We start from the raw sequence: 27,620 nt of genomic DNA, 5'->3' as shown, positions 1-27,620 counted from the left end.
TGGCCGTCTTCTGAGGAAATACGCTCACTTCCAAAAAGATTGCAGGGAAACTTTACCCCAAAGAATTAGAGCGTCTGGCAAACATTAGGTCCTCAACAAACAGTGGTCGATTCGGATAAAATCAGAGGCTAAAAATTTCAAGTGTTGAAGTTGTTTGGGTATTGTTTTACTTTCAAGTAAAACGTCTCTGGCTTCTCAAAAAGTATCTTCAAAAACTGAACAAAACGAAATGAAGTAAAATACCTCAACTGCAGATCTTCATTAAACTTCTCCTTTCTACTGCAGCGTAGTTTTATTACAGAATAATATGCTATCCTTAGAGCCTATTTCTCCCCAGGGACAATGGGCAGTTGGGAACTCCTGCCAAAGTCCACAATGGCCCCCCTTTAAACCACTGTCTCAGACACATGGAAGAACACTGGACACACACAAACCAAATGCCTGAGAAGAAAGGAAGAGATAAAAACTAGTGTGGAGTACAGGGAGGGCAGAGGGCAAAATGGAGAACTATAGAACAAAGGGCAGGGGTGGCTGATGGAGAATAAAAGGGGATCAAACTGAAGGGTTATTTCACAAAAAGTAAAGCCCAAGGAAGCTTCAACATCCTCATCTGCTTCCCAGTCCTCCCAATCTGCAATCTGGTTTTATGTAGAGTACACACATGGGTGCCATCCTCAAATGCAGCATACACACTGCAGACACTCGGATGCATTCACCGTCTGTGTGCATTTCTGCTAAGGTCTGTACATCTAATGGAACAATGTAGCTGCTAATCCTAAGCCTAGAATATTGAAGAAGAGCATACCTGTAATTTTGTCTCTCACGAGTTTGCAGGATTCTATTTCACCAATGCTCCCAAAGAGACTCCTGAATTCCTCCTGGGTCATATTCTGGGGTAAATAGTTGACTATGAGGTTGGTTTTGCTGTCATCTGTGGCTGCCCCTGTCTGCATGGGAGAAGGACAGTTTCTATTGTTGCTGGAGGGTCCATTGCTTGTATTGGATGTCGGGCCATTTGACACCTGTGGCTCCATGGTGCTAATTATCTAAATAAAAATAAAAATAATAAAAATAAGCCTCCTGAAATCTTAAAGACACAAGTAAAGTCTCTTTCAAGATTTTGTTTTATTTTATGTTTTGAAAAGAAAGAGAACAAGATAAAGCAAGATGGAGCAAAAGAGACTCGGTTGTGAACACAGCCAGTTTAGAAGCATGTTTTTCACCAAAATGTTAAACTCCCCTCGCTATTTTTAGGCCAGCCCGTAGATTTTGAACACAGACTAGAATGCAGTGAGAACTCTCCCATTATTTTGTTAATGAAAAGCTAATTCCTGTTTTCATTACACAATCACTCTCAGAAATGTATACTTAAGCCATACCAAATTATAATTAAAATGTAAAGTAATAATCATGATTAAAATTATAGTTCCATTAAAGCTGAAAAACTAAATATAGAGGGTTACGCTCACAAGATCAAATACAGTACCTGTTTATTAACTATCTCACAAAGTAAAATGACATTAAATTAAGTGGGGCCGTTCCATATGGGAAGGGTTTAGATTTTCACTGATGTTTAAGCACTGATCAAACTTCAGATTTCATAAGCACATGCTGGGGAGCTACGAAGTCATCTAATGGTTTTTCTCCCTAGCCGCTCAGTGACTGTTTCTCCTGGACCTCTAATAAAATAAAAAACATAAAGGAAGAGCTCTCTCTAGGCCTCTACCTTAGGTCCACCACAGCCCGAGGCTATCCTCTCACAATTTACTCAAAAAGTAAAAAGCTTAAATTTAAATTAAATTTGGATTCAAATAGTTAATTAAACAAAGATTTCCACAAATGTGTGAACTGTTCCAGGCAGCATGCATGGGGAAAAAAGAGATGAATAAATCTCAGTCTCTACCCTCAAGGAGCTTAGAGTTTACTGAGGACACAGACTGGCAAACGGCTCCCAGGAGGACAGTGGGCACACAGTAGGGGAGGAATTAGCCCTTCTTTACAGGATGGGATTCAGGGCAAGTACTAAGAAGATGAAGCTGGAATACATTCTACATGGAAAATGGATGTAAGCTCATGGAGCCTGGTTATGAAGAGGTCCTGTGTGGCATGACAAACACAGAGAATCACAAAACTGCAGAGCCAGAAGGCACTTAAGGAAATAAAATCTAGTCCAAAACTCTCATGTTTGAGATGAATTCCAGCAACATCCAATGAATTCTGTCATCAATGGGAAACTGGGGCAGAGTCTGGGCCTGCACCCAGGTTTCCTGGCCCCAGATGGAGCCCACTTTTCTGCTATCCCATCACCATCTCTTATTCGTCCTTCATGATAGGACTTCCGTCGCCTCTGACCTTGATCAATTCTTTGGAAATGGAATCATGCTCTGCCATTCACCAGCTGTGGGACCTTGGGGAACGGACAGAAACTCTAGAAGGCTTAGTTTTTCTCACTTGAAAAATGGGAACAATGCCACCTGCTTTGCAAGGTGGTGACATGAGGTATAGAAAACACCTGAATAGTGGCGGGAATGTAATTCACCACCATTGATATTTATTAAAGTCACTCTACCAATCGTCTGACGTGACTTCTCTCACTGAGTCCTTGCAAGAAGGCAATATTCTCTACATCTCATAGACGTGGAAAGCAAGGTTTAGCAGACATCTGATAACTAGCAGCTTCCATTATTATCACCATTTGGCTGCTGAGAGAATTTTGGGGGGGATAAGCACTTTCATATACATGTAGTAAAGCATGCAAACCTTACAAAGAGAACACGATTCACACCAGAGTAATCACCTTTCAGATCGTGATTTAGAACACGACTAGCTTCCCAGAAAGCTTTCTTGTGGCCCTCCCTCCATCATTCACACTACCCCCCAAAGGTAACTGACTTTCAATCCATAGATGAGTTTTATCTGCTTTTGAACTTTATATACATGGAATCACACAATATGTACTCTTTTATGTCTTTTCACACATTGTGTCTGGGTGTCATCCATGTCGTTAGATATAGTGGTAGGTTTTACTTGACTGCTGTAGAGAATTCCATTGTGAAATTATGAAAATATCACATTTTATTTACCTCTTCTATTGGTAAACATTTCGGTTGTTTCTAGTTTTTAACTATTATAGATAATGCTGCTCTGAGCATTATGCACATGTCTCATGGTTTACATACACACACACATTTCTGTTGGGAATATTCCTGGGAGTCTATTTTGGGGTCAGAGTATATGCAGGTTCTGTGTAGTAGACACTGTCAGTATCTTTTTTATTTTTTATTTTATTTATTTTTTTAAAAGATTTTATTTATTTATTTGACAGAGAGAGACACAGCGAGAGAGGGAACACAAGCAGGGGGAGTGGGAGAGGGAGAAGCAGGCTTCTCGCTGAGCAGGGAGCCCGATGCGGGGCTTGATCCCAGGACCCTGGGATCATGACCTGAGCCGAAGGCAGACGCTTAACGACTGAGCCACCCAGGCGCCCCTGTCAGTATCTTTTTTAAATGGTGGCACCAACTTACACTCCCACCAGCAGGGTATCAAAGTTCCAGTTGCTGTATATCCTCATCAATACTCAGAGAATTTTTGGTTTTGTTTTGGTTTTTTTTTTTTGCTTATTTTCTCACTGAAGCGTAAGTGATAAAGTAAAAAAGGAGTAAGGTTTCGTCAAGGCAACAGCTGACTTAAGACTGTAGTTCTACCACTTATTAGCTATGTGATCTCAGACAGGTTACTTCAATACTCAGCCTTAGTTTCCTCTTTGTGAACTGGAATAAAGCCTCACATGCAGGTTAATCTTCAGAATGAATGCCTGGAGGCATTACGACTATTATTCTTCATCATGCCCTACGTAGGTGTTACTCTAATTGTTTTCTTTTCTGAATGATCACAAATGGGAAATGAAACCAAAAGAAAAAAAAAAGAAGTCTCAAGAGGAGTCAGGGGAATAAGGCAGACTGAGGAAGGTGAGGAGCTTCTAAGATTCTTTACCATCATGTAAGTAACTTAAGTGGCTCCGCTTACCACATCATCAGAACTTCTTGGATTCAGGTCAACTGTGAGATTCTGGAAGGCTGGTCCACACCGCAAGGAGAAAACAAAGGGTTTCTGAGAAGAATCTTAAATCAAGCTCTTCTCAGCACTGATAGAAGCTGTACCCAAACAAAGCCTATTCAGCTGCTCTGTCCAGGAAAACATGAGGGAGATGTGCCCAAGGGAGGCACATGCTAATGGAGATGATGTCGTAGAGCATCATCACAACTCCTGGCTGGGAGGCAGGTTTCTGCTCTGCCCAACTGTTGGGCCTCCTGGGTCTGAGCAGTGTCTCCATTTGCTGTGTTGTCTCGCTGCTTCACTAAGTCAGGTGTCCAGGCAACAAACCCAAGGGGCACTGCCAACTTGATAAGGAACTTAAAAACAGAATTTATCCAGTTCAGGAGGCTGGGCTGGCAGAACCACAGGGCTACCCAACTGCTACCTTTTGACTTACTGACAAGCCAGTCCCACAATCTCGAGAACACATTCCCTGCTCTCCATCCTTCTTAAGGCTGCCCCACAAACACCTAGAAAATATCCTGCACTGAGGCAGCTTTTGGGACATTAATGATGGAGTATGAAGAAGAATGTAAATCATACCTAAGCGTGCTGAGATTTTATGGGACCATGACTATTAAAGGTCACCCGAGAGCCGGGTTCATCTTTCATTCACTGGATGCTCGCCTCACAGACGTGTGTGGTGAAAGCCAGCACTAGTCCATGTGAACATCTCACAGGTCTCCCTGCTCCAGAGAAGCCTAGGAAGTACCAAGTGCGCAGCAAAGTAACTTCAGTTCCCCAACCAGCTTTCTGATCTCCTTACATCTTACGTGGATTTCCTAAATTATGCTGGATGGAGTTGACCCCATCCGTAGGTCAGACAACCCTAATTAGGCCCAAACCTCTGAAAAGGATCCACGAGATGCAGTGTTTGGTACTGAGCTACTTCAACCGACCAAATCTATAAATTAGATCAAGTCATTCTTGGCTTATGGAAATGGAGCACTCTTTGCTCTGCACACACACTACACAGTTCTCGTTTTGTGTATTCAGAAAGAACTGATGAAAATACACACATGCACACAGAGTTTGCTCAATAAAAATGTACTAAACTGAGAAACACTTGCAAATGTGTTAATACACATCATGTAATAAGACCCCTCATTGGTCTTAATGATGAATCCCAGGATACAAGACAGGCTTAAAAAAAGAATCACAAATGTAAAATGTCAGAATGAAATCTGACACATAAGTGAATCGAGAGGATTTTAAAACATTACTTGGAAAATAAGAGAAATTGCCAAGATCTAAAGATATCAAACTCAAGAATATGAAACTATAATACTTTAAGGTTACATGATACATCTTAAAGAGAGGTTACCTGTAATCTCAATGTGGGAAACAAACCAGGGGTAAACATGTGTGTTAGTGGGAAGCATATCCTCCAATAAGCACAGAGACTGGCTCAGCAAGATCAGAACACTTCCTTCTCCAGGCCTTTGATATTCTAACAGCACAATTTTCATTGCAAATAAATATATCAGTTACTCAAGTGTGCCTATGTACTTTCATGAAACCGTCTGTGTGGGTCACGTGGCCAACTTTGCAGCTGACCAGGTTCCAAACTCCTGACTTGCCCTCCTTCCCTCTTCTGAATGGCAATTAAGAACAGAATTACAGTGAGCATCCAGGATAGAGCATTGAGGAGGTTCAGTTGACGTCAAACTCTAATGGTTGTACAAAGCACTGCATTAAATCTTTTATGTTCCTGTGATATATTTTAAGAAATATTATACACGCAGAAAATTTCAGGGATAAACTATTAGAGCAGTGCACAATAACGTAGGCACTCACATCCTGTCATTGTAAATGTCAATGGTTTGAATGACTAATTACTCACACTCAACGCATTAACCTCACCCCTCCCACCATTTTTTTTTTTTTCAGCAAAATATACAACAAAAGCAAGAGGAAAGGCCTCACACATGCAGCTGCTGGATCACCACTCAGGGTCATATCTCTGTGGAGGGAGGTAAGAAGCAGAGGCTGGGCTCAGCCTCTTTCTCAGGGTGCTCCTGAAAAAACCAGCCCTTCATAGCATCTCCTTCACCACAATCCTGGGTCCTTCCAGATAGTCTTAAATACCTGCTCAATCCCATCTCTTATTATTGTCCACCCAAGGCATCTGCTACACTATTTCCTGCACTTGTCAGATCAAATGCACATTAAAAAAATAAGGTTTATTTCCACTCTGGCTAGATCTGGGAATGCTAGATGAACAGAGATAGAGCCCCAGAATGCCAAGCACTGTGTTGGGCCCCAGGGATACGGAGACAACAAAGACGAGGAGCTGGCCCTTGCTGAACTGAGTTCACAATGTGGGTGCATGACAGATATCAGAGAACATTAGGGACCACAGAGCCCAAAGCCATAATTTTAATGATGAGGAAACTGAGGACCAGAAAGGGGAAATGACTTACCCAGGGTGACATGGCTAGTTAGCGCAGGAAATGGGACTTGAGCCCATGTCTACACAAGAGTCCACAAGAGTACAGTGACAGCATACATGTGACAGTGCAAGCATGGACATTTAGATGAGGGTTTGCTTTTCCTTTTCTGGGAGGAGGCAGTGAGGGGTGGCCATATCATAAAAATGTACTTGAACAGACATGAGGAGATGGGTCTACCTCCATATCTTACTGAGTCTGGCACTTAACAGTTCACAAAGAATGGTGACCTGAACTCTGAGCTCCACAGCACACAGACCACATCTGGTTTGTTTATGATAGCATCTCCTGCATGTAGAACAGGGCCTGATGATTGGGTTCTGGATAAAGGACTACGGAATGAATGAAAGCCCTTGCATGCTCAGTAGTTCACTAGATCCCTCAAACAACCCTGTAAAGTACAAGCCAAAAAGGTATGAATGTCATCCCAATTTTACATATAACAAAAAAGGACAGAACACTTACTGAGTACCTATTATATGCCAGGCATACATTTAGATATTATTTCAAATATAGATCTTAAGAGGCATTCATTCAAGACGAGAGGCTGAATCTTTGGCTGACAAGGACCCCCTTGAGAACCTGTTGAATGCCTTTGCCCATTCTCACCAGAAAAATGCACACACACACACACACATTTTATCTACACTAATGGCAATCCTTCATCTCCAGATTGAAACCCTCCAGTTGATTCTAAGAGTAGCAATACAATCAAAGTGCAAAAACTTCCTTTCCTCCCCAAATCATTCTTTTCATATAATTTCTTGTTCTCAGAATTCATTAATTCATTAACCAAACAAATATTGATTGTTGAAGGGTCTACATGTCAGAGCATAGAGTAAGAATGTCCTATGGCCAGAAGGCCCTCTAAGTGTATTAAGCAAGACCACTTAAAATTCTAAAAATGTACTTAAAGGCTCCTTTAATATTTCTTCCACCAGCTCATTAATTCCTCACAGCTCCCTCTGTCCCCCACTCTTGACAAGGCTTTCATTTGCTCAAATTTGGGGAGAGTCACGCTAGAGTTAGAGGGCTGGTCTTCCTCCTCACATCTAAGGACAGTCACTGTCCCGGGCACCAGAGGAACACATCGGAGGTCCTCTGGCAGCCCCCTCGCCAATCCTGTCAGCCATACTGTGTGGCCCTGTTCCAATATTTTCCATAAAAATGGCAGTCCAATAATATACTGCAAAGTCTTGCATTTACACATCTTAACCTACTTTTTACACTCTCAGCTTTTACCTTGTGAGACATATATAAGGTTCTGACTTTATGTTACAGGAACCTGTGCCTTTGTAGAACTCATTATTGACATTTGTCATCCCCAACCCCAGGGCAGGGCCCTTGTACCCCCATCACGGCCATCCTCAACTTCTGGTTTCCTGGCAGAGGGGTGGCCATGATGCTCGATTCAGGCAAAAGGATCAAGAGAAAAGAACCTAAGAAGATCACAGGAATATGATGCTTCTTTCCCAAACACTCTCCCCTCTACCTCCAGCACCCTCTAAATGTCAGCATCCCCAGAAATGAGAAAGATGTTAATGGAGTGTACTGATTGCAAACATGTCTCAGGTGTGTACATCTAAGACACACACACGTATTTTATTCAATATTTTAATGAGTATTTAAAGGTGTTTTCTTTCACCATGTTGGAAGGACTTTTGAAAATTTATGTATAAAGGCTAACCCTTATGTAATCGAACAAGCGCTCCCGAGAGCATGAAGAATAATGTTTACCAAGGGCAGTCACCGAATCGAACCATTAAAGAAATAGATTTAAATTATTCATGAGAACAAAAATAAAAGTCCTAATTCTCTTTGTAGGCATTTCCCACTTAACCCTTATAAAATCCTGACACGCAGTATGTTAGACTCCGGTGGTGCAGCCCAGACTACTGCATCTCACCCGCCTTTCAAAAGCCTGAAAAACAAATCCCCAAAGTTAGAAAATTACACAGCAGGCTCTGTGTTCCTGAAGACAGATATTATTTTTAGGAATAATTCCTCACTTCTCTTCTTGCTCCTTGAAAGATGCTAAAAATGTCCTTACAACCCCCCAATTTCATATTTTTTAAAAGTTTTGTCCATCAGCTCATAAAATCCATACTCTCCCCTCCTTCTCTTCAAGAGGCTTTACTTCGCTCAAGTCCCTTCAGATTAATGTTTTTTTCTAAACGCAATGCTTTCCTGGTTATGATTCAACTGGGAAGGAGACACATGTTATTAATGGGGCCCAGGAGCAGGGACTGAGATTGATGATCTGATCACTCTAGGAAAAGGGAATTTGGGAATATACCGAGCACCGCCCCCCCAACCAGATTACAGGTGATGACTCACAAAGGCCCCTGGAGCAGAAGAATCTGGCTGAAGACTGCACTCATGTCCCTCAAAACCATCTGTACCAAGTTTCCGTAATTCTGCTGGAAGGTAACTAGAAAACTCTAGAAAAAATATTTAATTCCAACTGGGGAAAACATGCTGACAGTTTAATACCTTTGGGTAGATGCACAAATAACCTGAAAGACCTACTTACTCTAGGAAGTTACATGGCAATAAATTCTCGGCATATGCTTAAAACAAGTGTGTTCCGGGCGCCTGGGTGGCTCAGTTGGTTAAGCGACTGCCTTCGGCTCAGGTCATGATCCTGGAGTCCCTGGATCGAGTCCCGCATGGGGCTCCCTGCTCGGCAGGGAGTCTGCTTCTCCCTCTGACCCTCCCCCCCCCATGTGCTCTCTCTCATTCTCTTTAAAATAAATAAATAAAATCTTTAAAAAAAATTAAAAAACAAAAACAAAAACAAAAAACAAGTGTGTTCCATTCAACACAAGTTTATTGAATGCTATTACAGACCAAGGCATTGCTCTAGGAATCCAGAAAACAAAAATAATTTTGTCCTTGCCCTTAGAGGATTCAAGTTAGGAGGACGGAAGAGGAGGGCAGGTAAACAAATAATTAACTAAACTCAATTGCATATACCCCTTTCGTTAAGCAGTTGCCTCCAGAATTTCTCTAATGACTCCCCCCTTCTTACCAAAGAGCATATACATGAAATATACGCAGACATGTCCTGATACTGAATGGACATGTCCTGCTTCTGGTCTAAATGCTTATGTCCTAGACCACTGACTTTGTAACAAGGAGGCAAGCTTGAGGCATTACTTCTTTGAAACAGCATCTTCTTCACTGTAGAGGCATACCGGGCATGCCAAAAGAATTCTCAGTGGGGATACGGTTTTTAAAAAATCAGCAGCCGCTGGCGAGAACAAGAGGCATTAATACTTAAAATAGCAGGGCCAGCATGGATATGAAAAGCATAATCAAAATTTAATTTCTCTAAGGCATTATTCTCAAATTCACAGAAATCTGAGTTCTTAATCTTCCTTCCCAGATACAGCACACACATTTCCCCTCCTAAATGAATACTGGCCTCCTTTATATCCTACAGTGTTTCTTTAGGGCTTCCGTTTGGACCTAAAATGATTTCCGGTATGCCCATCCTGGGGCAGTCCTTGTCAAACCCCTGGGTATTTTGGTTTTAACAGACTTTTCCAGCAAACTCTCCAGAGCTGAGGGATGGCATGACCATCCAGTTCATCATAAGGACGAGGAGACCCTTCTTTCACCACCCGCCGAGTCCCCAATTTAGTCCTCTTTTCCAAAATGGCCAATAAAATAAAGATGATCCCAAACTTTTGATAAGCTTTCTTTGTTAAAGACATATCTGAAAAGCACAAATGTTTTCATTTCAATATAAATGCAATTTCATGGCCAAGCTCTTAGGCTTCCTGCAAAAATATTAAACCTAATAAAAAAATCAATTGGAAAACAATTTCTTTCCTATCCAACCCTCTAAGCTCCCAAACTCTGACTGTTTAATGTGGACAAAATAACCAAAATGCCTCATGATAAGCTAAGGACACCTGCTGGGGTGGGAACCAGTCGTGATGGGAGATGTGTTACCTGCATCTTCCATACAAAGAACATTAATGAATCATTTGTAAAACTGCCCCCAGAATGATTAAGTTTAGCTTATCTTCTGATGCATAACCAACAGGCAATGGCACAATTCATGTACACATAAATATTGTGTATTTATAAAATGCCTGGCTCCTGCCTCAGAGTGTGAGCAAACTCACCTAGCTCTAGCTGTACAAAGCAATGGGTTATTCTGTATCTAGATCATGATGCAGATATCATGGGTCACATGTCTGATTTTGTCTTATGCACACTCATTAAATTCTTCAGAAATACAAATAAAATATTTTTTATTGTTAAAGTTTATATTTGTTTTCTTAATGAAGCTGGGTGGAGATGGGGAGGATAGTAAAGGGGAGTAGAGGGAGTTAGTGTCTAGAAAAATCTGCACAGGGCAACCTTCTCTTTGTTAAGAATTGTATAATGCCACTCTTCCAATTGTGCAATTCAAAGGAGAGAAATTATTTGGGGGCATTTTGAAGCTAAAGATACTGAGTGAAATAAAACTGTTCTTAGTACTTCTATGTTATGTATACGTGGCCACGATAAATTAGACCCACGGACAATTCACACCAACGTCATGTTATAGCTACGTGTTCATTATTGAAAAAATCCCGAACATCATTCTGATAGGGCAGTTTTAAATTTGAAAATTACTTTATCACACTTGAAATTTTATTTTTAATTTCTTCCTTCTCTGAATTTTTCTTCTCTTCTTTCTTCCTTTTCTTTTGTTTCCTTTCTTCTTCTTCTTCTTCTCCTTCTTCTTCTTTTTTTTAACAAGAAGGATACATTAGAAAAAAGGACTTTTTGATCTAATAGGAGAATGTTATCCCTCAACTACCTCAGTGAGGCATTTGGAACTACCATTCATCCCTGACACCCCCTGGGAAGGCAGATGGGTATGAGTAAAACTGGACTCTATCATATCAGTTTTGGTGAGAATGCAGACCTGGGCTGGGAGAAGTGTATCTTTGAGTTATTTGTGGACACCTTGTTTACAGAGAACATAGAAATTCAAGGTTTACAACTGGCAGGCTTTAAGGTGCAGTGAAATAGTCTCTCTCATCATCATTGGTGGAAATATAATTTGACACAATCTTTCTGAACCTTATGTTCAAGTTCTTGGACCCAAGGATCCATTCTGAAGCTCAGACAAGAATCCAGAATTCTAAAGACCAAAAGTATGCACAATTAGATACATTATTAAAAGTGTATCTAAAAGAGTGAAAAAATAGAAACAACCTAAGTGTCCAACAAGGGGGAATGACTAAGTAAGTTATTGTATAGTTTTATGATCCAGTATTTTGCAGCTGTTAAAATGATATGTATAATGGGCTTTATAGCATGAGAAAATGTGTGATAAATGTAGAAAAAAGTGAAATAAAAAAATGATTATCTTGATTATATAAACATGCACAATGTAGGAGGGAAAAATAAAAATGCTAACAATAAAGTGTGGGATTATACTTGTCTCTATCTTTATTTCCCAAGTTTTTTGTTTTAAAGTGAAAATACAGCACTTTTATAATCCGAAAGGAAGTTATTTTTAAAAATGAAAGAAAATGTCAAATCCTTCAAACCATTTGGAGTCACAGTATTAAAAATGATTCCATCTCCTTCCCAGAGCCGTCCTTCAGGATCTCTCCCTGGCCACACTCTGTTCCTACATTAGAGGACACATAGGAGCCCAAATGAATAAAAATCGCATTTCTTGAAACGGACTGTGATTCGGTCTCTCCTTCATCTAAATCACTGTGTATTAGCAAGGTTACAATCTAAGTCCGCCTTATCGCCTGGCAGCAACCTTCAGGAGGACAGCAAGGAGAGAAGATGATTTATAAGAAAACCGTTCCCTGGATCAGGGAGTGAAAAGTACTGATCCGTTCTAAAAGCTCCTGCTGACAAACTCTGATATTATGAACATTCTGCACTTGGACAAAAGCTCCCACTTTTCTTAATTACATGGTTTGAGCAGGAGCCTGCTTTTAGGATCTGCCCAATCACACAACAGCCATTTATTTTCCCAACTGCAGCTGCCAAAATTTCCCTGATCTCTGTTCTGTGCTCCATCTTCAAGGACATCTTATGAATGTATGACACTAGCAAGCATCATTCCACGCCATGCTTCTTAAGCTTCTCCCTCTCTCTTTCCTGCCTATGGAGATCTTCCTAATACATATTTATTAAAAATCTCATGAACAAGAAGCAATGTGGAGAGGCAAAAAAAAAAAATCACAAATACCACATATCAGAATATTTGTCTACTTTAAGACAAATACTTTGTTATGACAATGAACCACTAACATTCTTTGTCCTCTGTATGATGGGTTTGCTTTAGTTTTATGGACTCTGCATCTTGTAATTCATTGGGTCCCCTCTTTGTAATATTGCTAGGAAAACAGGTAGTAAATCTGTAGCCCTCTGTGTTTAAAGAAAGAGCATAGAATCTCGCTGCAAACTTTTAATTCTTTTTAAACACAAACTTTACCTCTGAATTTATCTTATTTTTTTCTTCTCTTAATTTTCCTGCACCTCAATTTCCTCATTGTTCTGTATTTTAAAAAAGAAAAATAGATGTATTTTTATGATTTGCCTTATAACAACAGAGAATTTTGGATTAGAACAAAGAATAAATAAGTTAATAGTTATGTCTTCACAAATAATCTTTTGCCTTTCAAGATAATGCTTTGAAATCTCACTAATTCATACTAATTGGGCATGAGTAAAATTGGCATTTTAAAAATTCAGAAATGGTAAGACAGAAATAGTAAGGCTTCAAAATTATTACCTTTATACTAAAATTCAAATTGCATGATATGTAATTCTCAGATAAGACCCTTTTAGGACTAATTTAATAAGTCCCTAAGAATAATTCTAATAGATACATGTATACACTCAGGTACTGAAATGAGTGTGTTGTGTTGTAGTGAGCTCTGTATGTTGTATAAGTGATGAATCACAGACCTGCATCCCTGAAACAAATAATACATTATATGTTAATAGTAATAATAAAAAAAAGAGTTTACTTCTTTGCATCGGGTAACCATGTCCTTTAAAATCACAGATACAAAGTAAATTTGCTTGGCAAACTCCTCCAAATCTTGATATAGTCTTTTTATCCCAGAAATTTATCTCTAAAAAAGTGAAAGGCTAACAAATATTCAGAATCAGCTGTTGTCAAATTAGGGCAAACAATTTTTTTTTTAGTTACAGGCGTATTTTAAAGCAAGTCACAATTTAATAATGACAGTACTGTCCTTCATTTGAATAGCTCCTCCCCACAACTGAAGTTCGTTCTTAAAAGAAGAGGAAAGGCAGTACAAAGGGACAAAAGTCAAGCTGTGAATTGTGTAAGACTGATGAATCACAGACCTGTACCCCTGAAACATTATATGTTAATAAAAAAAAAGTCAAGCTAACTTCCTTAACATTAATGAGTTCCTTCAATGGGCCACAAGCCATTATGATAAATGCCTGAGATACAGGAGACAAAAGGGGTTCCTGCCTGCAAGAAAGTAAATAAATCAATAAATAATTACTCTATAATGTGGTAATGGAGAAGTATATACAAAGTGCCCAGCAAAGTCCCTGCCAGGAACATGGCAAAGGCCCAATAAATGAAGATCTTGTGATAACAATGATTTAAAAAAGTGCTTTGGGTTACACGGGAAAAGATTTAGGCAAGCAATTACCATTAACTCCTTCCAATACTACCCCACTTAGCACATAATAAATGGTGATAGATGTCATCAGGTACATTACTTCACTTAATTCTCCCACAACTTTGCAAAGTAGGTAACCGTCATTCCCCCCACTTACAGTTGGGGAAACCAAGGCTTGAAGAACTGAAGTCACGCTACACAGAATGAAGAAGTGAGGCCTGGGGCAGGCAGTATCCATTCTCACTCAGCCAGAACCACAACCTGAACTCAAGTGTGACACCAAACTCTGTGCCTTTCTGAAACCTCCAAGTCGGAGGAAAGAGTTCCTATCACCATAAAATGCAAACCAATAGTCTTGGAGAAAGGAAACGATATAATCTGATTAAAACCATTCTGGGCTATGTATCTGCTATTAGTCACTAAAACTGCCAAATAAATGGCTGTTATACGAAAGATCGTGATTGAAAATTCTACATGGCAAGAGCATGAAGTTTAGAGTTTGGGTTTGAAAGTGGCTCCAGCCTTGACCTTGGTTTAGACACGTAAGATTCTCGGAGGTGCAATTTAATTTATTCAACTGAAAAATACACACAATTCTATCTGCCTTGCAGGGTTGCTGTGAAGATGAAAAATAACAATTTTTTAAAAGATTTTATTTATTTATTTGACAGAGAGAGACACAGAAAGAGAGGGAACACAAGAAGAGGGAGTGGGAGAGGGAGAAGCAGGCTTCTCGCGGAGCAGGGAGCCTGATGCAGGGCTCGATCCCAGGACCCCGGGATCATGACCTGAGCTGAAGGCAGACGCTTAACGACTGAGCCACCCAGGCGCCTTGAAAAATAACACATTTAAGGCACCTGGCTCAGACCTGGGCACATAGTAAGGACTCAATACATGTTCATTCCCCTTATCAAAAATGTTAACATTCTGAAAATATATTCCCATTAAAATGAGGTGGCAAAGTCAACTAAGAGCTGGTAACATTTATGCTTAGAATTTAATTTCTGAAATGGAAAAGAACACTTAAAAATGTTACTACTCATCACCTATGTCAATAGCTATTTCCTTCATCTTCAAAATGTTTCACAAACATTAACTAATAAGTTCTCACAATAATACCAGCCAGGAAAATACAGAGCAAAGGGGAAGGGATTAAGTGAACTTTAAAAAGTGAATAATGAAAGCACCATTTTTAACACTTAACAAACATAATTTCTGGTACACTTTGCCTTTTTAAAAACCCTCTACTGTGAATGGCTTAAAGTTAGATACTTCAAATATAATAAGTGCAGTCATTCAGGTTTCTGATTTCCCAAGAGGGAAACCCCCTTGTTTTCATAGGAAATTTTGGGAAATTGCCACAGTGGGCTCTAGCTATGGATAGCAGAGGGCATTTTTGGCTTTCCACACGGACCTGCTCAGGGTGGAGCAGGTCCATGACCCTGGTCCACCCTCCACTTAGACTGTTCCTTCCTTCCTGTGGACCCCAAGGAGCAGCTACATTGACCAAATGCACTTCAAGAGGATTTTCCAGGGCATGGTTGGAAAGGTGTGATGGGAAGTGCAGAGAAAACACAGAAAGTGTTATCTCCCCGCGGAAGCGAGATGAAACCTTACAAAGCCACTGGAAAGAAGCCTTTCAATCACATGCTTGACTCAGGGGATTTTGTGAGCACATTCACACCCAACACCCCATCCCATCTTCATGAAGACCCTGAGGGATGAGTGGGATTTGCCCCCCTCCCGTATCATTTGCATTTTATAGGTGAGCAGACCAAGGGTCAAGGAGCAAACAGAAAGTAGAGTGACTACCCCTGGTTCACAAGGTGCAGAGCTGGGATCTGAACCAAGGTCTTCCTGTCACTGACTCTCATCTTCCTCCTTTACCCACCACAGCCTCCATAAATGCTGGAGAGCACACTCCTGGCAACATCCTTCCGCCGTCGGCAATGGCAAACTAGTACACGCTGTGGTCTCTCCAGTGCCGCACTGTGCACCAGCACTCCTGTCCTGGAAAGTTCTCCTCTCCCACCATCAGGCCTAACAAGCCTTTCCCCAGCTCCCATGTCTATCCTTTGCACATGCTTCCCTCACAGACATTTACCGCACAGCCCCGAGACTCTCCATCTTCCTGTCTCTGTCACTGGACTGTGAGCATCTTGAGGACAGGGGCTGTATTTGATTCATCTATAATCCCAGGGACCAGTGCAGAGCTCTGGGCTTTGTTGGTAGAATAAATGAATAAACGGATGGCTCTCTAGGTGCTCACCTGCTTTCCATAGCTAAATCTGCTCTCCTTGCTCTATTTCCCACCACTCTGCTCTCATCATAAACCTCTCTCATATCTCTCTCACTTTTTCAAAATCATTTTAAAAATAGGAACACTTTTATCTTTTAAAGCTATATTGCCCTTATCACTCTTGTCTTCAACTTCTTTCAAACTGTCCCCAAAGACTGTGTTTTTAAGGCCGTTTTCATAGCCTCTGTTTCTTTACCCCCACATTCCTTCCAACTCAGATGGCCTGTGCTTCAGGTCTAAACTCCCATTTCATTTTCACTCTGGATCTGAATCTAGCTAAAGTCTAGAGGTCAAGAGTCCCACAGAACATTTCCACCTTTGAGAGTCCCTACAAGTCACACAAGCCAAACTCAAAGCCCATGGGGACTCAATACTTTGCTGCAACAACTATCAGAGCTCAGAATGCCCTGCATGTTATTTTTTGTAAACAAATGAGTGAATAAACTATCATGCAATTACTTCTGCTTCCATTCAATTCAAATCAATTTAAGCATGTTTCTAATATCTAGTGCAGAGTGTAATGATTAGGAACATAGGCACCAGAGCCTGAATGCATAGGTTTGAATCCCTGTTCCCCTGTGTGATTTTGGGCATGTTACTTAACAATTCTGTGTCTAAGTTTTCTCAGTGTTAATAGTGTTCATAGGAATGTGGCAAGGATTAAATGTATTATTATAGTTCGATAACTGAGTTCCATGGCATTTGATCCCTGTCCTCTACGAATTTAGTTCTGGAAGGTGGGGGGGGCAGCAGTGGTTAGTATACAGATCTATGAACAAAGTCCCAAACTGCAATAAGGCAAGTGCCATACTCTGAATGCCTTCTGTGGTAGGTACGTCTCTTCCATGTCTTTATATATATGCTTCTCTCCTCCCCCCACTAAAATGCTTCTTCCACCACCGTCGAAATAACCTGGCCATTTTGTAAAGTTCAGTTGAAGCCTGCCTCCCTGACCCACATGGCCTAGGCACCTCTTCTCTCTCCTTTGTCGTGGCACTCACCACTCCACATTCAGCCACAGTTTATCTGCCTGTCTCCCCACTGACTGGGAACTCCTTGAGAACAGGGCCTGAATTTTCATTGACTTCTTGCTCCAGGCATGCAGTATACAGGAAGAATTTGACCAAAGTCCGCTGACTGAATCAGTGATCAGAGGCAGGTGCAGGTTGCTAGGAGAGTTTAGAGGGAAAGAAGAGGAGAACATTGCAGGAGACTTCCTTTTTCCCAGCCCACCAGGCTCTGCAGCAGTGTGCTGAGAAAACCATAAGAGAAATGTGTGGTTCTCTATTTTTAAATCATTTTCTTAAGCCTTTTCTTCACTCTACCTGCACTGTTTATTTCAGATGAGTGCAGGCATCAAGATCAAAACAAATGTGAACTAGTGGCCAAGGGCGGGGCAAATAAATTTTGGGAGAATCACAATCCTAACATGCCACTAAACAAAAGAGGAAGAAAATATTTAGGGCTTCATCCAGTGCTGTGCACAAAAGGTGCATTGCCAAATGTTCAGTTATTCTTCTACTCTCAAAAGTGTTTGATGGAGAGTTTTGCTTTTTTTTTTTTTTTAAGTAATTTAAATCCACACACTGCAAATGAAAACAAAAGAGCTTTGGCACAAGAATAAACTATATCTCGGGGCACCTGGGTAGCTCAGTTGTTAAGCCTCTGCCTTCAGCTCAGGTCATGATCTCAGGGTTGTGACATCAGCCCCAAATTGCATCAGCTCGGTGCTGGGTGTGGAGCCTGCTTAAGAGTCTCTCTCAGGGCGCCTGGGTGGCTCAGTCGTTAAGCGTCTGCCTTCAGCTCAGGTCATGATCCCGGGGTCCTGGGATCGAGCCCCGCATCGGGCTCCCTGCCTGGCGGGAAGCCTGCTTCTCCCTCTCCCACTCCCCCTGCTTGTGTTCCCTCTCTCGCTGTGTCTCTCTCTGTCAAATAAATAAATAAAATCTTAAAAAAAAAAAAAGAATAAACTATATCTCTCTTTTAATCTTAAGATTTCAATCTAATTTTATGCAATAGTACACACAATGGAGAGAGGAGATAAAAATACATAAAATACACATATTTATATTTTAAAACTAATGCTTTCTAGTTGCCCATACTAGAGCATCAAGTAGGCTTATTTACAATTCCAGTTAATACAGGAGTCTTGGCCTGAATACTTCTGACCTATGAAGATACAAATTCAAAAGTAAGCACTTTAACTTAAAACTAGAAAGTAGCAGACTCAAGAACTGAACTCAGGATCTCACACGCCAGTGCTCTTTTGTCAAGCTCTTTTATCTTTCTCTGGCATCCATGATCCTTTCTGGGATGATATATCCTCAGTTTTGAGGTTATCTGTTCTCCTTCTTAAAGGTAATGAAATGGGAAGTAGCTTGCATATTTTATTCTAAATCTCCTCTCCTTATGAGTCCTGCAAAAAAAAATGACCAATATCTAAAATATACATCCTAGGGGGACTGAACTATTTTTAAAAATGTTCCTTTATTAAATGCCTACTATGTGCCAGGCTCTGAACCGGCTCTTTACAATCCTTTCACAAAATGGGAGACAGAATATGGGCTCTGGAATCAAACAGACTAGGCTTGGAATTCCAAGTCTGACACTCCCTAGCCATGTGACCTTGTGCAAGTTATGCAAACCACGTGGTGCTCTTTCTTCAAAACGGGAACACAAATACCTGCTTCCTAGAGTTGTGAGGTTCAATGAGATAACCTAAGTCTGTTCTTTCCGTAAAGCCTGATAGATACACTATAAAGCGTCCTTATTATTGTGATGTATCATTGTTAACTCTATGGGAGAGACCAAGTGACATATAGACCAAGGGGTCTAAAAAAAAGAACTACTGAGGGTGCCTGGGTGGCTCAGATGGTTAAGCGTCTGCCTTCGGCTCAGGTCATGATCTCAGGGTCCTGGGATCGAGTCCCGCATCGGGATCCCTGCTCCTTGGGAGCCTGCTTCTCCCTCTGCCTCTCTCTCTCTGTCTCTAATGAATAAATAAATAAAATCTTTAAAAAAAAAAAAGAATTACTGAGAAAGTGCAGGTGAGTCATGGTAGTCAGGCAAAGTTTCATGTAAATAGACATACTCAAGATCTTCAACCCAAAGTTACAGAACTGTAGTTGGTGAGCAACCGTAGTGTCAAAATCAGTCTTCACAACAGAGGTCTTCGGGTCCAACATCCCTCTCACAGGCTAAAGGTAACAGGGCACCTGATGACAACCCATTAATGAACAATCTAACCAACATCCAACTCTATCATTCAGTTAACAATTCATTACTGAGCACCTGCTAGGGGCCAGGCACAGAGAGGAGCCCAGTCCTGACTGCTGATGTGGTGGTGAGATGGACAAATCAACAAGTGATAATGCGGGGTGCGGGGCGGGGGGAAGACTGATGGAAGGAAGGACGCTGGCAGTGCTCATAGACGAGGCCCTAACCCAGCGTGGGTCAGGGGCGCTTTCCTAAGTGGGAAGTCACCTCCTAGTTGTCTCTTAAAGCCAAGTGAAGAAGACAGAAGGATGTTTGAGACCAAGGGATCTGTTTGAGCATAGGGACAGATGGAACAGCATCGCAAAGTTCCACAGTGGAGAATGAATGGAAGGTGGAGAGCTGCAGGATGGAGGGCTGAAAAGGAGGGTGGAGGCCGGGCCGCAGAGGGTCTCCTGGGCATTGTGAAGGCTCCTGGGCTTGATCCTGAGCCACAAATCTATTAAGTAGCCATCTCTGAGATCACATCTCAACTGTGTGCCTGTAGCAAATACACTGGTTCCCCACAAAATACAAACAAAACAGCACTGAGAAAAAGAAAGAATACATTATTTTTTTAGGCTCACCACCAAATTTTCTTTGGGGCCTTACTTTCTTCCTGAATAGGTCACAGGCATTTTTAGCACTAGCGTAGTTTATCACCACCTCGTGATACTGTTCCCCTTTTGTACTCTAAAGTCATTTTCTGTTCAGCAAATGTTACTCTCCCTTTCCCAGCACAGCACCTTGAACAACTTGGTAAATATTTGCTGAACTGGGCTGGATTCATTGAGTGACAACTATATAGGGTAACCCTGACCAACAGGTAAAGGCAGGGGCCCAAGGGTAGTAGAAGATAAAAAGAAGACTATCATGGCATTCTTATCCTCAATAAACTTGAACTTCCAATGATGCAAATGAGACATGCATGACAATAATATATACGCCCCAAAGCAGACTGCAAGGGGTGCATTCTGTCAATAGTGGGCTTTGCAGGTGGTGGGGCTGAATCCACCCTCACGGCAGTTTCACCAGACACTCAGCTCCCTGAGGGCAGGGTGCTATGTCTCCCTTATAGTAAATCCTCAGACACCACTAAACAGTAAGTGCTTAGCAAGGCTTTATTAAATGGATCTATTTAATCTTCACAACAACCCCAAGAAGTAGAAATCATTTTACAAATGCGGAAATGGAGGCTCACAGAGGTAATGTGACTTGCTTGAGGTTATGAGGTTAGTATAGTAAAAATAGCAATAACAACAATAATAATTACTATTTTTCATTCTAAGGAAGGCTGCCCTCTATCATTCTCTAAATGTTTCTGCCACAGGATTCTCTTTTCATACTAAGATGGAAAATGTTCTCTCTGCATGAATGAAACTTGGAGTTCATAATTTGAGTTCTTGAGCTCTGGTTGGCTTTTTGCTGCTGCCAGTTTCAGAAGTTCCAAAGGGCACTGAATGGTTTTAGGGCAGATGGATCTGCCACTTTCCAGGTAAGGAAATTCTTTGGCACAAAGGTTCCCCAATACTCAGCCACTCCCTTCCAAATCACCAGGTGAGGATTCATCCAATTTCAATTCAATTCAATAAATCTTTATTGAATACCTAAACTATATGGCAGGTACTTTTCTCACTACTTCCAGAATTAAATACTTAGTATGAAAGTCTTTGTGTCTGTCCTCTTGTGATTAAATCACATCTCACCCACTTTCATGCACAGTAAACCCTCAAGGGCAGAGACCAACTGACCCACCACTCTCTGTAAAGAAGTACAGTCCTAACACAGAGTAGGCATCTTAATACATTTTCACAGAACTGAATAAACCTTTGACATTTTGTTCTAGAACTAGACACACCTGGGTTTAAATCAAATCTGGCCCGATTGCTGTGTAACCTTAATTTACCTTTCAAAATCTCAGTTCATCCATAAAACAGGAAAATTAACATTTACCTTTTAAGGTTGTTTTAGGGATTAAAAGGAATGGTATGTAAGGCACAGTGCCTGACTCATAGTAAGAGCTCAAGAAATGAAAGCTAATCTCATTATTTGTAGTCTCACCTCCAGATCACCTCCACTGCTTATTACTATCATTATTATTATTATTACTTTGAAGGTTCAGCTAGGTAGCATGACCAAGGTATAAGATTTGCTAGTTAATGAATACTTTGATTAATAGAGAGTCCCAACATATGCCATGCAGATATCATTAACTTTCAAAGATTTAAGATACATTTTCCACATTAAATCTAAAATAATCAGATGCCATCCTTTCTTTAATAATTTGGAAGATACTAGAGATCTTGCATTGCATAGCACTGAAGAAAAAAAAAAGGTGGCTGATTTTCTTTTGGATAATGCAGAGCTCACTATCAACTAGGACAGTGTTTTTCAAAATTTACTGAACAAAGCAAAAAAGTAAGAAATATACTGAACACACAGCAACTTCACATCACAAGTCAAAACATAGGTACTGAACCCAAAGTTTCATGAAATAATACTTACCCTTACTAAGCCCTAGCCACTGATCTTTTCTTTTCTATTTCACTTTTTTTTAGTTTATGTAAAAATTTATTTGACCATAATGTAGAAAAAGCGATACTATTAAATATGATAAGGTTGCGAGAACCTAAATGAAAAGTGTGGGTTTTATTCAATTGCACAATTTGCTAGTGTACCTTCTGGGTATGTGATGCTTAATAAAGAGGAGTGAGGGGCAGAGGATTTGGATAAGCTAGAGACAGGGTGATTCTCTCAGAATTTTAAACTTGAGTTGGCCCCCTAAGCTGCTGGAGAATGTGGAGTGTTTCAGCTCTGAGAATGTTAACCAAGAAAGCAGAAATATAACAAAGTCAAAATGTCTATCTCACTTATTGTTTTAATTTTTTTTTAATTCTGGTTAAGACCCAGTAAAATAACTGTAGGCAAAACTAGAATCTAGTAATTGACTAGTATTGTTATTCTGTTTTACTAATATTTACTAAAGTTTACTAATATTGTTATTGGGGTGTATCAAGGATACGGTTTAACTGATCCTCCCATCAAGATATGAAGTTGTATTAACTCTCTTTTGCATATTAAGAACCTGAAACTCAGCCGGGTTAGGTGACTTGGACGAATAAACTAAACGACAGAGCCCAAATTCACAAGTCTTATAACTCTGTAGTTCAGACTCTTTAAAAAATTATAACTCAATTCCATAAACATTTATTGAGTACTTACTGTGTGCCCACATTGAAATAAGAGAGCATTTGAGGGCACCTGGGTGGCTCAGTTGGTTAAGCAACTGCCTTCGGCTCAGGTCACGATCCCGGAGTTCTGGGATTGAGTCCCGCATCGGGCTCCCTGCTTGGCGGGGAGTCTGCTTCTCCCTCTGACCTTACCCCCTCTTGTGCTCTCTCTCTCTCACTCTCTCAAATAAATAAATAAAATCTTTAAAAAAAAAAAAAAAGAGAGAGAGCATTTGACAAGCTCTCTGCCCTCCAGGGCTCACAGACTACCCGGGAAGACAGGTACGCCTGGGTACATGGAAGTCTGAGGTGGGTACTTCTCTATTCTGGAGGAAATAAGCTGATTCCCCACTACCACCCTCCTTTCTCTGGCCACCCATTTTCCCAGGACACGAGCACTGGTACCTGCTGGTGAGACATGCAGCGTGCCCCTCTTATGGCACACTTATTTACAATCTGAAATAAAGTTGGTATTTTTCCTCCTAGTGCTTTTTGACACTGTAACCCCAGTTGCACCAGTGAGCATCGTCATCATCATCATCATCATCATCATCACATCACACTCTGATCAGAAGAGTGCTTTAATGCCTATTATCTCTAAATAACCAATGTCTAATTCAATAGTATCTTTAGGGTGACTTCAACTTCTGAGAAATCATGACCTGATAAAGGCAAGTCTCAACCCTGCAAAACAATCAGGAAACCATAATCCTCTGATCTAAGACATTCCATAGTACTGATTCATATAAAGTTAAAACCAAGTCAAACACCTTACCCTTCCTAAATGATAGCTTTTACCTATCTCTCTAGCTTTATCTTTACACATCTTATGCTGCATTTACCCCAGACTACTTATCATTCCTTAAGCAAGTGCCCATCTCTGTGCCTTTACTCATAGTCTTCCTTCCACACGGAATGCCCCCTTTTTCCTAATTTCTCTGCCTATCCATCTTTCCTGGCTCCACCCAAATGGCATTTCCTCCGTGAAGGCTGTCTCCTTCCCCCAACAACAATGAATGTCTCCTTTTCTGTATATTGTACCTCCTCTGCTGAGACACTTTTCACATTCTGCCTGTCACTGTCCTTGCCCACTACATCAGAATATGTTTTAAATACTGACATTCCAGGAGGCACCTATAATGTGGTTTATATGCACAGACATGCAATTGTATTTGCTGATTCCACACTGAAAAACTTGATCTAGAAAAGGAATGGCTTTTTTTGTTTTGTTTTTGTTTTTTTCCCCTGGAGAAGTAAACTTTCGCTAGGCTGGATGTATTCCTAAACACTCTGGAGCTAAGACTTCTGCTATTGTTAAACATGTATCCAAAGGCAGGTGGCTGAACTCTATTTTCTATAAAAAGGGGTTAATAACACCTGCCCTAACTGCATTAAGGAGATCAACCTGACACCATAGGGCAAAAATTATACGATGTTCAGTGAATATGAGAAATGATCTCCCTAGTCACAGATCCATTACAGCAGAATTGTGCTGGGAATAGCTGAAGCTCTAGAAACACAAACTTGCTCCTCTGTTCTTGGAAAATTGACACGACGATAGTTCAGGAAGAGTACTGTTATGATTATAGCAACTGCAAGCCCACGTCTCCAAAATTCACCAACCAGAGACCTGCTTAAGAGTTTTTACTAAAGCTCTTCTAAGCTAAAAGTCTTTCTTCTCGCTGATAACCTTCAGCCAGAGGTGTAAAGCAAGAAGGAATTGAAACTCAAGTACTGGCTTAAATAGGGGTCAATTTTTTAATAATACGAACATGTTTCTAGCAAGGAGGTCGTAAGAATATCCACCCGCCCCTCCCCTGCCCAGTCACCTGCTCAAATGGCTCACCCGATCATCTCTTTTTGGTCTTTCATTAATAACTGTGAGATTTTTCTAGGCTAAACTATGCACAAACATCTACTCCTCTCCACATTCAAGCCCCTTTTTCAACTGGCGTATTTCTGCCCCTACAAAACACATTGCAAAAATCAACCAAATTCTTCCGGAGAGCTTGTGTACCACACACAAGGCTGCTTACAAAATCCTTAGAAGAACTTTGGGGAAGCCTTGAAATAGATACGCATGGAAAGAGAAAAATTCTATTGTCTGTTTCACAGTAAAGGGTTTTGGTTTGTTTTTTTTTTAATAGCATAGGGCCTGCAAAATGGTGCTTGGGGGATCTGATCAATTTATAATCCTTCCCCTTATTTTAAGGCTTAAATTGAAGGAAAGAAAATGACTCCCTTTCACATCCTTCCCATGATTATATAAAGTGGAATCCAAAATCCATGACATTAAAATACTGTTCCAAGGAGGTTATGTTTTCAGTTTCTGTCTCGAACCCCTTCAGGTACTACTTGTATCGTTTTCTCGTCCTCACTGGTGACAGCAACAGGTCATGATTTAGAATAGCTTGTGAATTTTATTTAACGTGCCTGTTTATTCCCCCTTTCAGAGCCTTGGGGAAAAGGCACAAAATTAGGCTCGGCCTAACACCGGTCCTGACACCCCCCATTACCCTTCCCAAGTGCATGTGATCAACAGCTACATCAGGCCTTTACGGTGACTCTTGTCCTGTCTCTTTCTTTCCTGCAAACAGGAGGGTCATAAATTGAGGGCCAGCATTCTGCTCACATCTCCCACACCTCTTCAGTCAATGTGATCGCTTCTAGAGCTGTTTGCACTGCCAAAGCCATCCATCATCTTGCCTCACCAAGCAGGAGAAAGAAAACTGATGGCAAGTTAGAAAAATCTCATTAAGCCACTTTTTGCCTCAACCTCTTCACCACTCCTTGAAAAATAGAACTTCAAAATTCAGTCTGTTGGGGAAATAAGAGGGATAGAAGAAAAAAGCTAATGTGGTGAAGAGGAAAAAAAAAATAGCTCCAAAGTAAGCTGGTTTCTGGGCCAAAGTCAAATAACTCACAGGTTATAATAATATATTTTAGACAGCAAAGATGAGACCATATTCATTAGCTTAACCTGATTTTTTTTCTGCTTGACTTCTGAAATTCTTAACAGACTCTTTCATGAAATTAAAAAAAGAAAAAACAGCATCAATTAAAATTAATTTTATGTTCACCTTTTTTCTCTTTTAACAACTAAATCCCAAGTTAATTCTAATTCCAAAGGGGACCATGAATGTACCTTGCAAAAGCCTATGAGCATGCCGAAAACTTAATAAAGCCACATAATTCCAGGGAAGAACTGAGGGCTTGTCTGTGTTTAAAAATTACTGTGTGTCACCCCCACCCTCCTTTAGTTCTGGGGAGAGGACAGAGACTATGAGGGTAGCATTCAATGTCACTCCTCCCCAGGACATCTGGCATGGGCAGACTGAAAGAGACCTAACATCCTCTAAGCATTTTTAATATTCAGGTGTATGACCGGTACCTTCCCATATTGTTTCTCGTCGGATCCACATAAAACCCTGTGAGTCAGGCCTTATCATCTCCATCTTAAAGATGAGGAAATTGAAGCTCGAAAGCTGAAGGACCTCATCCAAGATCACCCAGTTACTAATAGGGAAAGTCAGGACTCTAGCCCCCAATCCACCTGACTTCAAAGTCCTTGGCACTTCTGGTTTTGTAAGACAAAGAGCAATCTTTCCAGCTGGTTGCCTGCACAAGCACAACATGAAGGTCCTATGAATCCAGAGGCAGACCCGGGATTCCTTAGCCTCTGAGCGGGCCCCTGACAGTAAAGATGCAGGACAGTGGTATCTAGCAGAAAAAATCTAATTTTTCTACATATGTACAAGTTGATGTAACATGTTTTTAGCCCCATCTGCACACTGGCCCCCTGGGTCTTAATCACAATAACCAGGTTGATTTCAGTCTTGGAACCCTTTCTACTACAGAGGTGATTAAAATATCATCAAGCTAGAAAGTTATCCTCCCCCAAAGCCACCTAAAACAGAGCAACTCCAAAATAAAACCAATTTACATATTTTAGCCCAAATTAAAAAGTAAAAGCTAAGGATTCCCTTTTAATATCCTGAATAATAAATGCACATTTATGTAAAGCTTCCTTTGGGGAATGGTTACCATGAGGACAACTTTCCCAATATTATTCATAAATATCACTTTTGTGTGGGTATTACAGTAAGAATCTGGACTTGTGGGAATTGTACTGTCTGTACCCAGTGCATCAACAGAGATAATTAATATTGAAGACAAGTACAATATCCAGAATTTTAGATGTGTGGTTGGCTGCATTACAAAAAGTAACATAAGAGGGGATGAGTCAAATCTGGTCAAAATCACACATTACAGGGACTTAGTCGTTTACTCCATTTTAAGTGAGCACTCTCCTAATAAAAGTTTCATTAGTAAAGATTGCAAGTTCTCAGGCTTTCCACGACAGACTTTTAAATAGCACTTAGAGCTAAAGTTTATCATTAAAGCTGTATTTACTACTGCTGCATCTTCAAAGGGGGCACTCGAAAAAAAAAGTTCAACTCAGCCTGTTATTTTTCATGTACAAATTAGAAAGGAAAACTCCAAAGGTTTAGACTGGCAAGCTTAGGAAAACACAGGCTACTTGAGAAGCCATTCTTGGCACATCCCAGAGCACACCGGGGGTCATGGCTGTCTATCTATACCACCGCCACACACACACACACACACACACACACACACACACACACACACACAC

At 40.7% G+C, this 27,620-nt stretch overlaps 1 protein-coding gene across 3 annotated transcripts in view; it reads right to left on the bottom strand.

The window, feature by feature from the left end:
• The window catches only part of ELAVL4 (ELAV like RNA binding protein 4), an 85,924-nt gene that overhangs the window by 48,167 nt on the left and 10,137 nt on the right, over positions 1-27,620 (bottom strand). For 2 of the 3 annotated variants that reach the window (XM_021683896.1, XM_021683898.1), the window contains one exon: positions 806-1,046. In XM_021683896.1, coding sequence (XP_021539571.1) covers positions 806-1,046 — 241 coding nt within the window. Of the gene's footprint in view, positions 1-805; positions 1,047-27,620 lie in introns of those variants that run through there. The other variant, XM_021683897.1, reaches the window with a different exon arrangement.

Source organism: Neomonachus schauinslandi, chromosome 4 (genome assembly GCF_002201575.2).
Source record: "Neomonachus schauinslandi chromosome 4, ASM220157v2, whole genome shotgun sequence".
Taxonomy (NCBI): domain Eukaryota; kingdom Metazoa; phylum Chordata; class Mammalia; order Carnivora; family Phocidae; genus Neomonachus; species Neomonachus schauinslandi.
The sequence above is the reverse complement of the archived record's forward strand: the minus strand, read 5'-3'. Positions and strand labels throughout refer to the sequence as shown.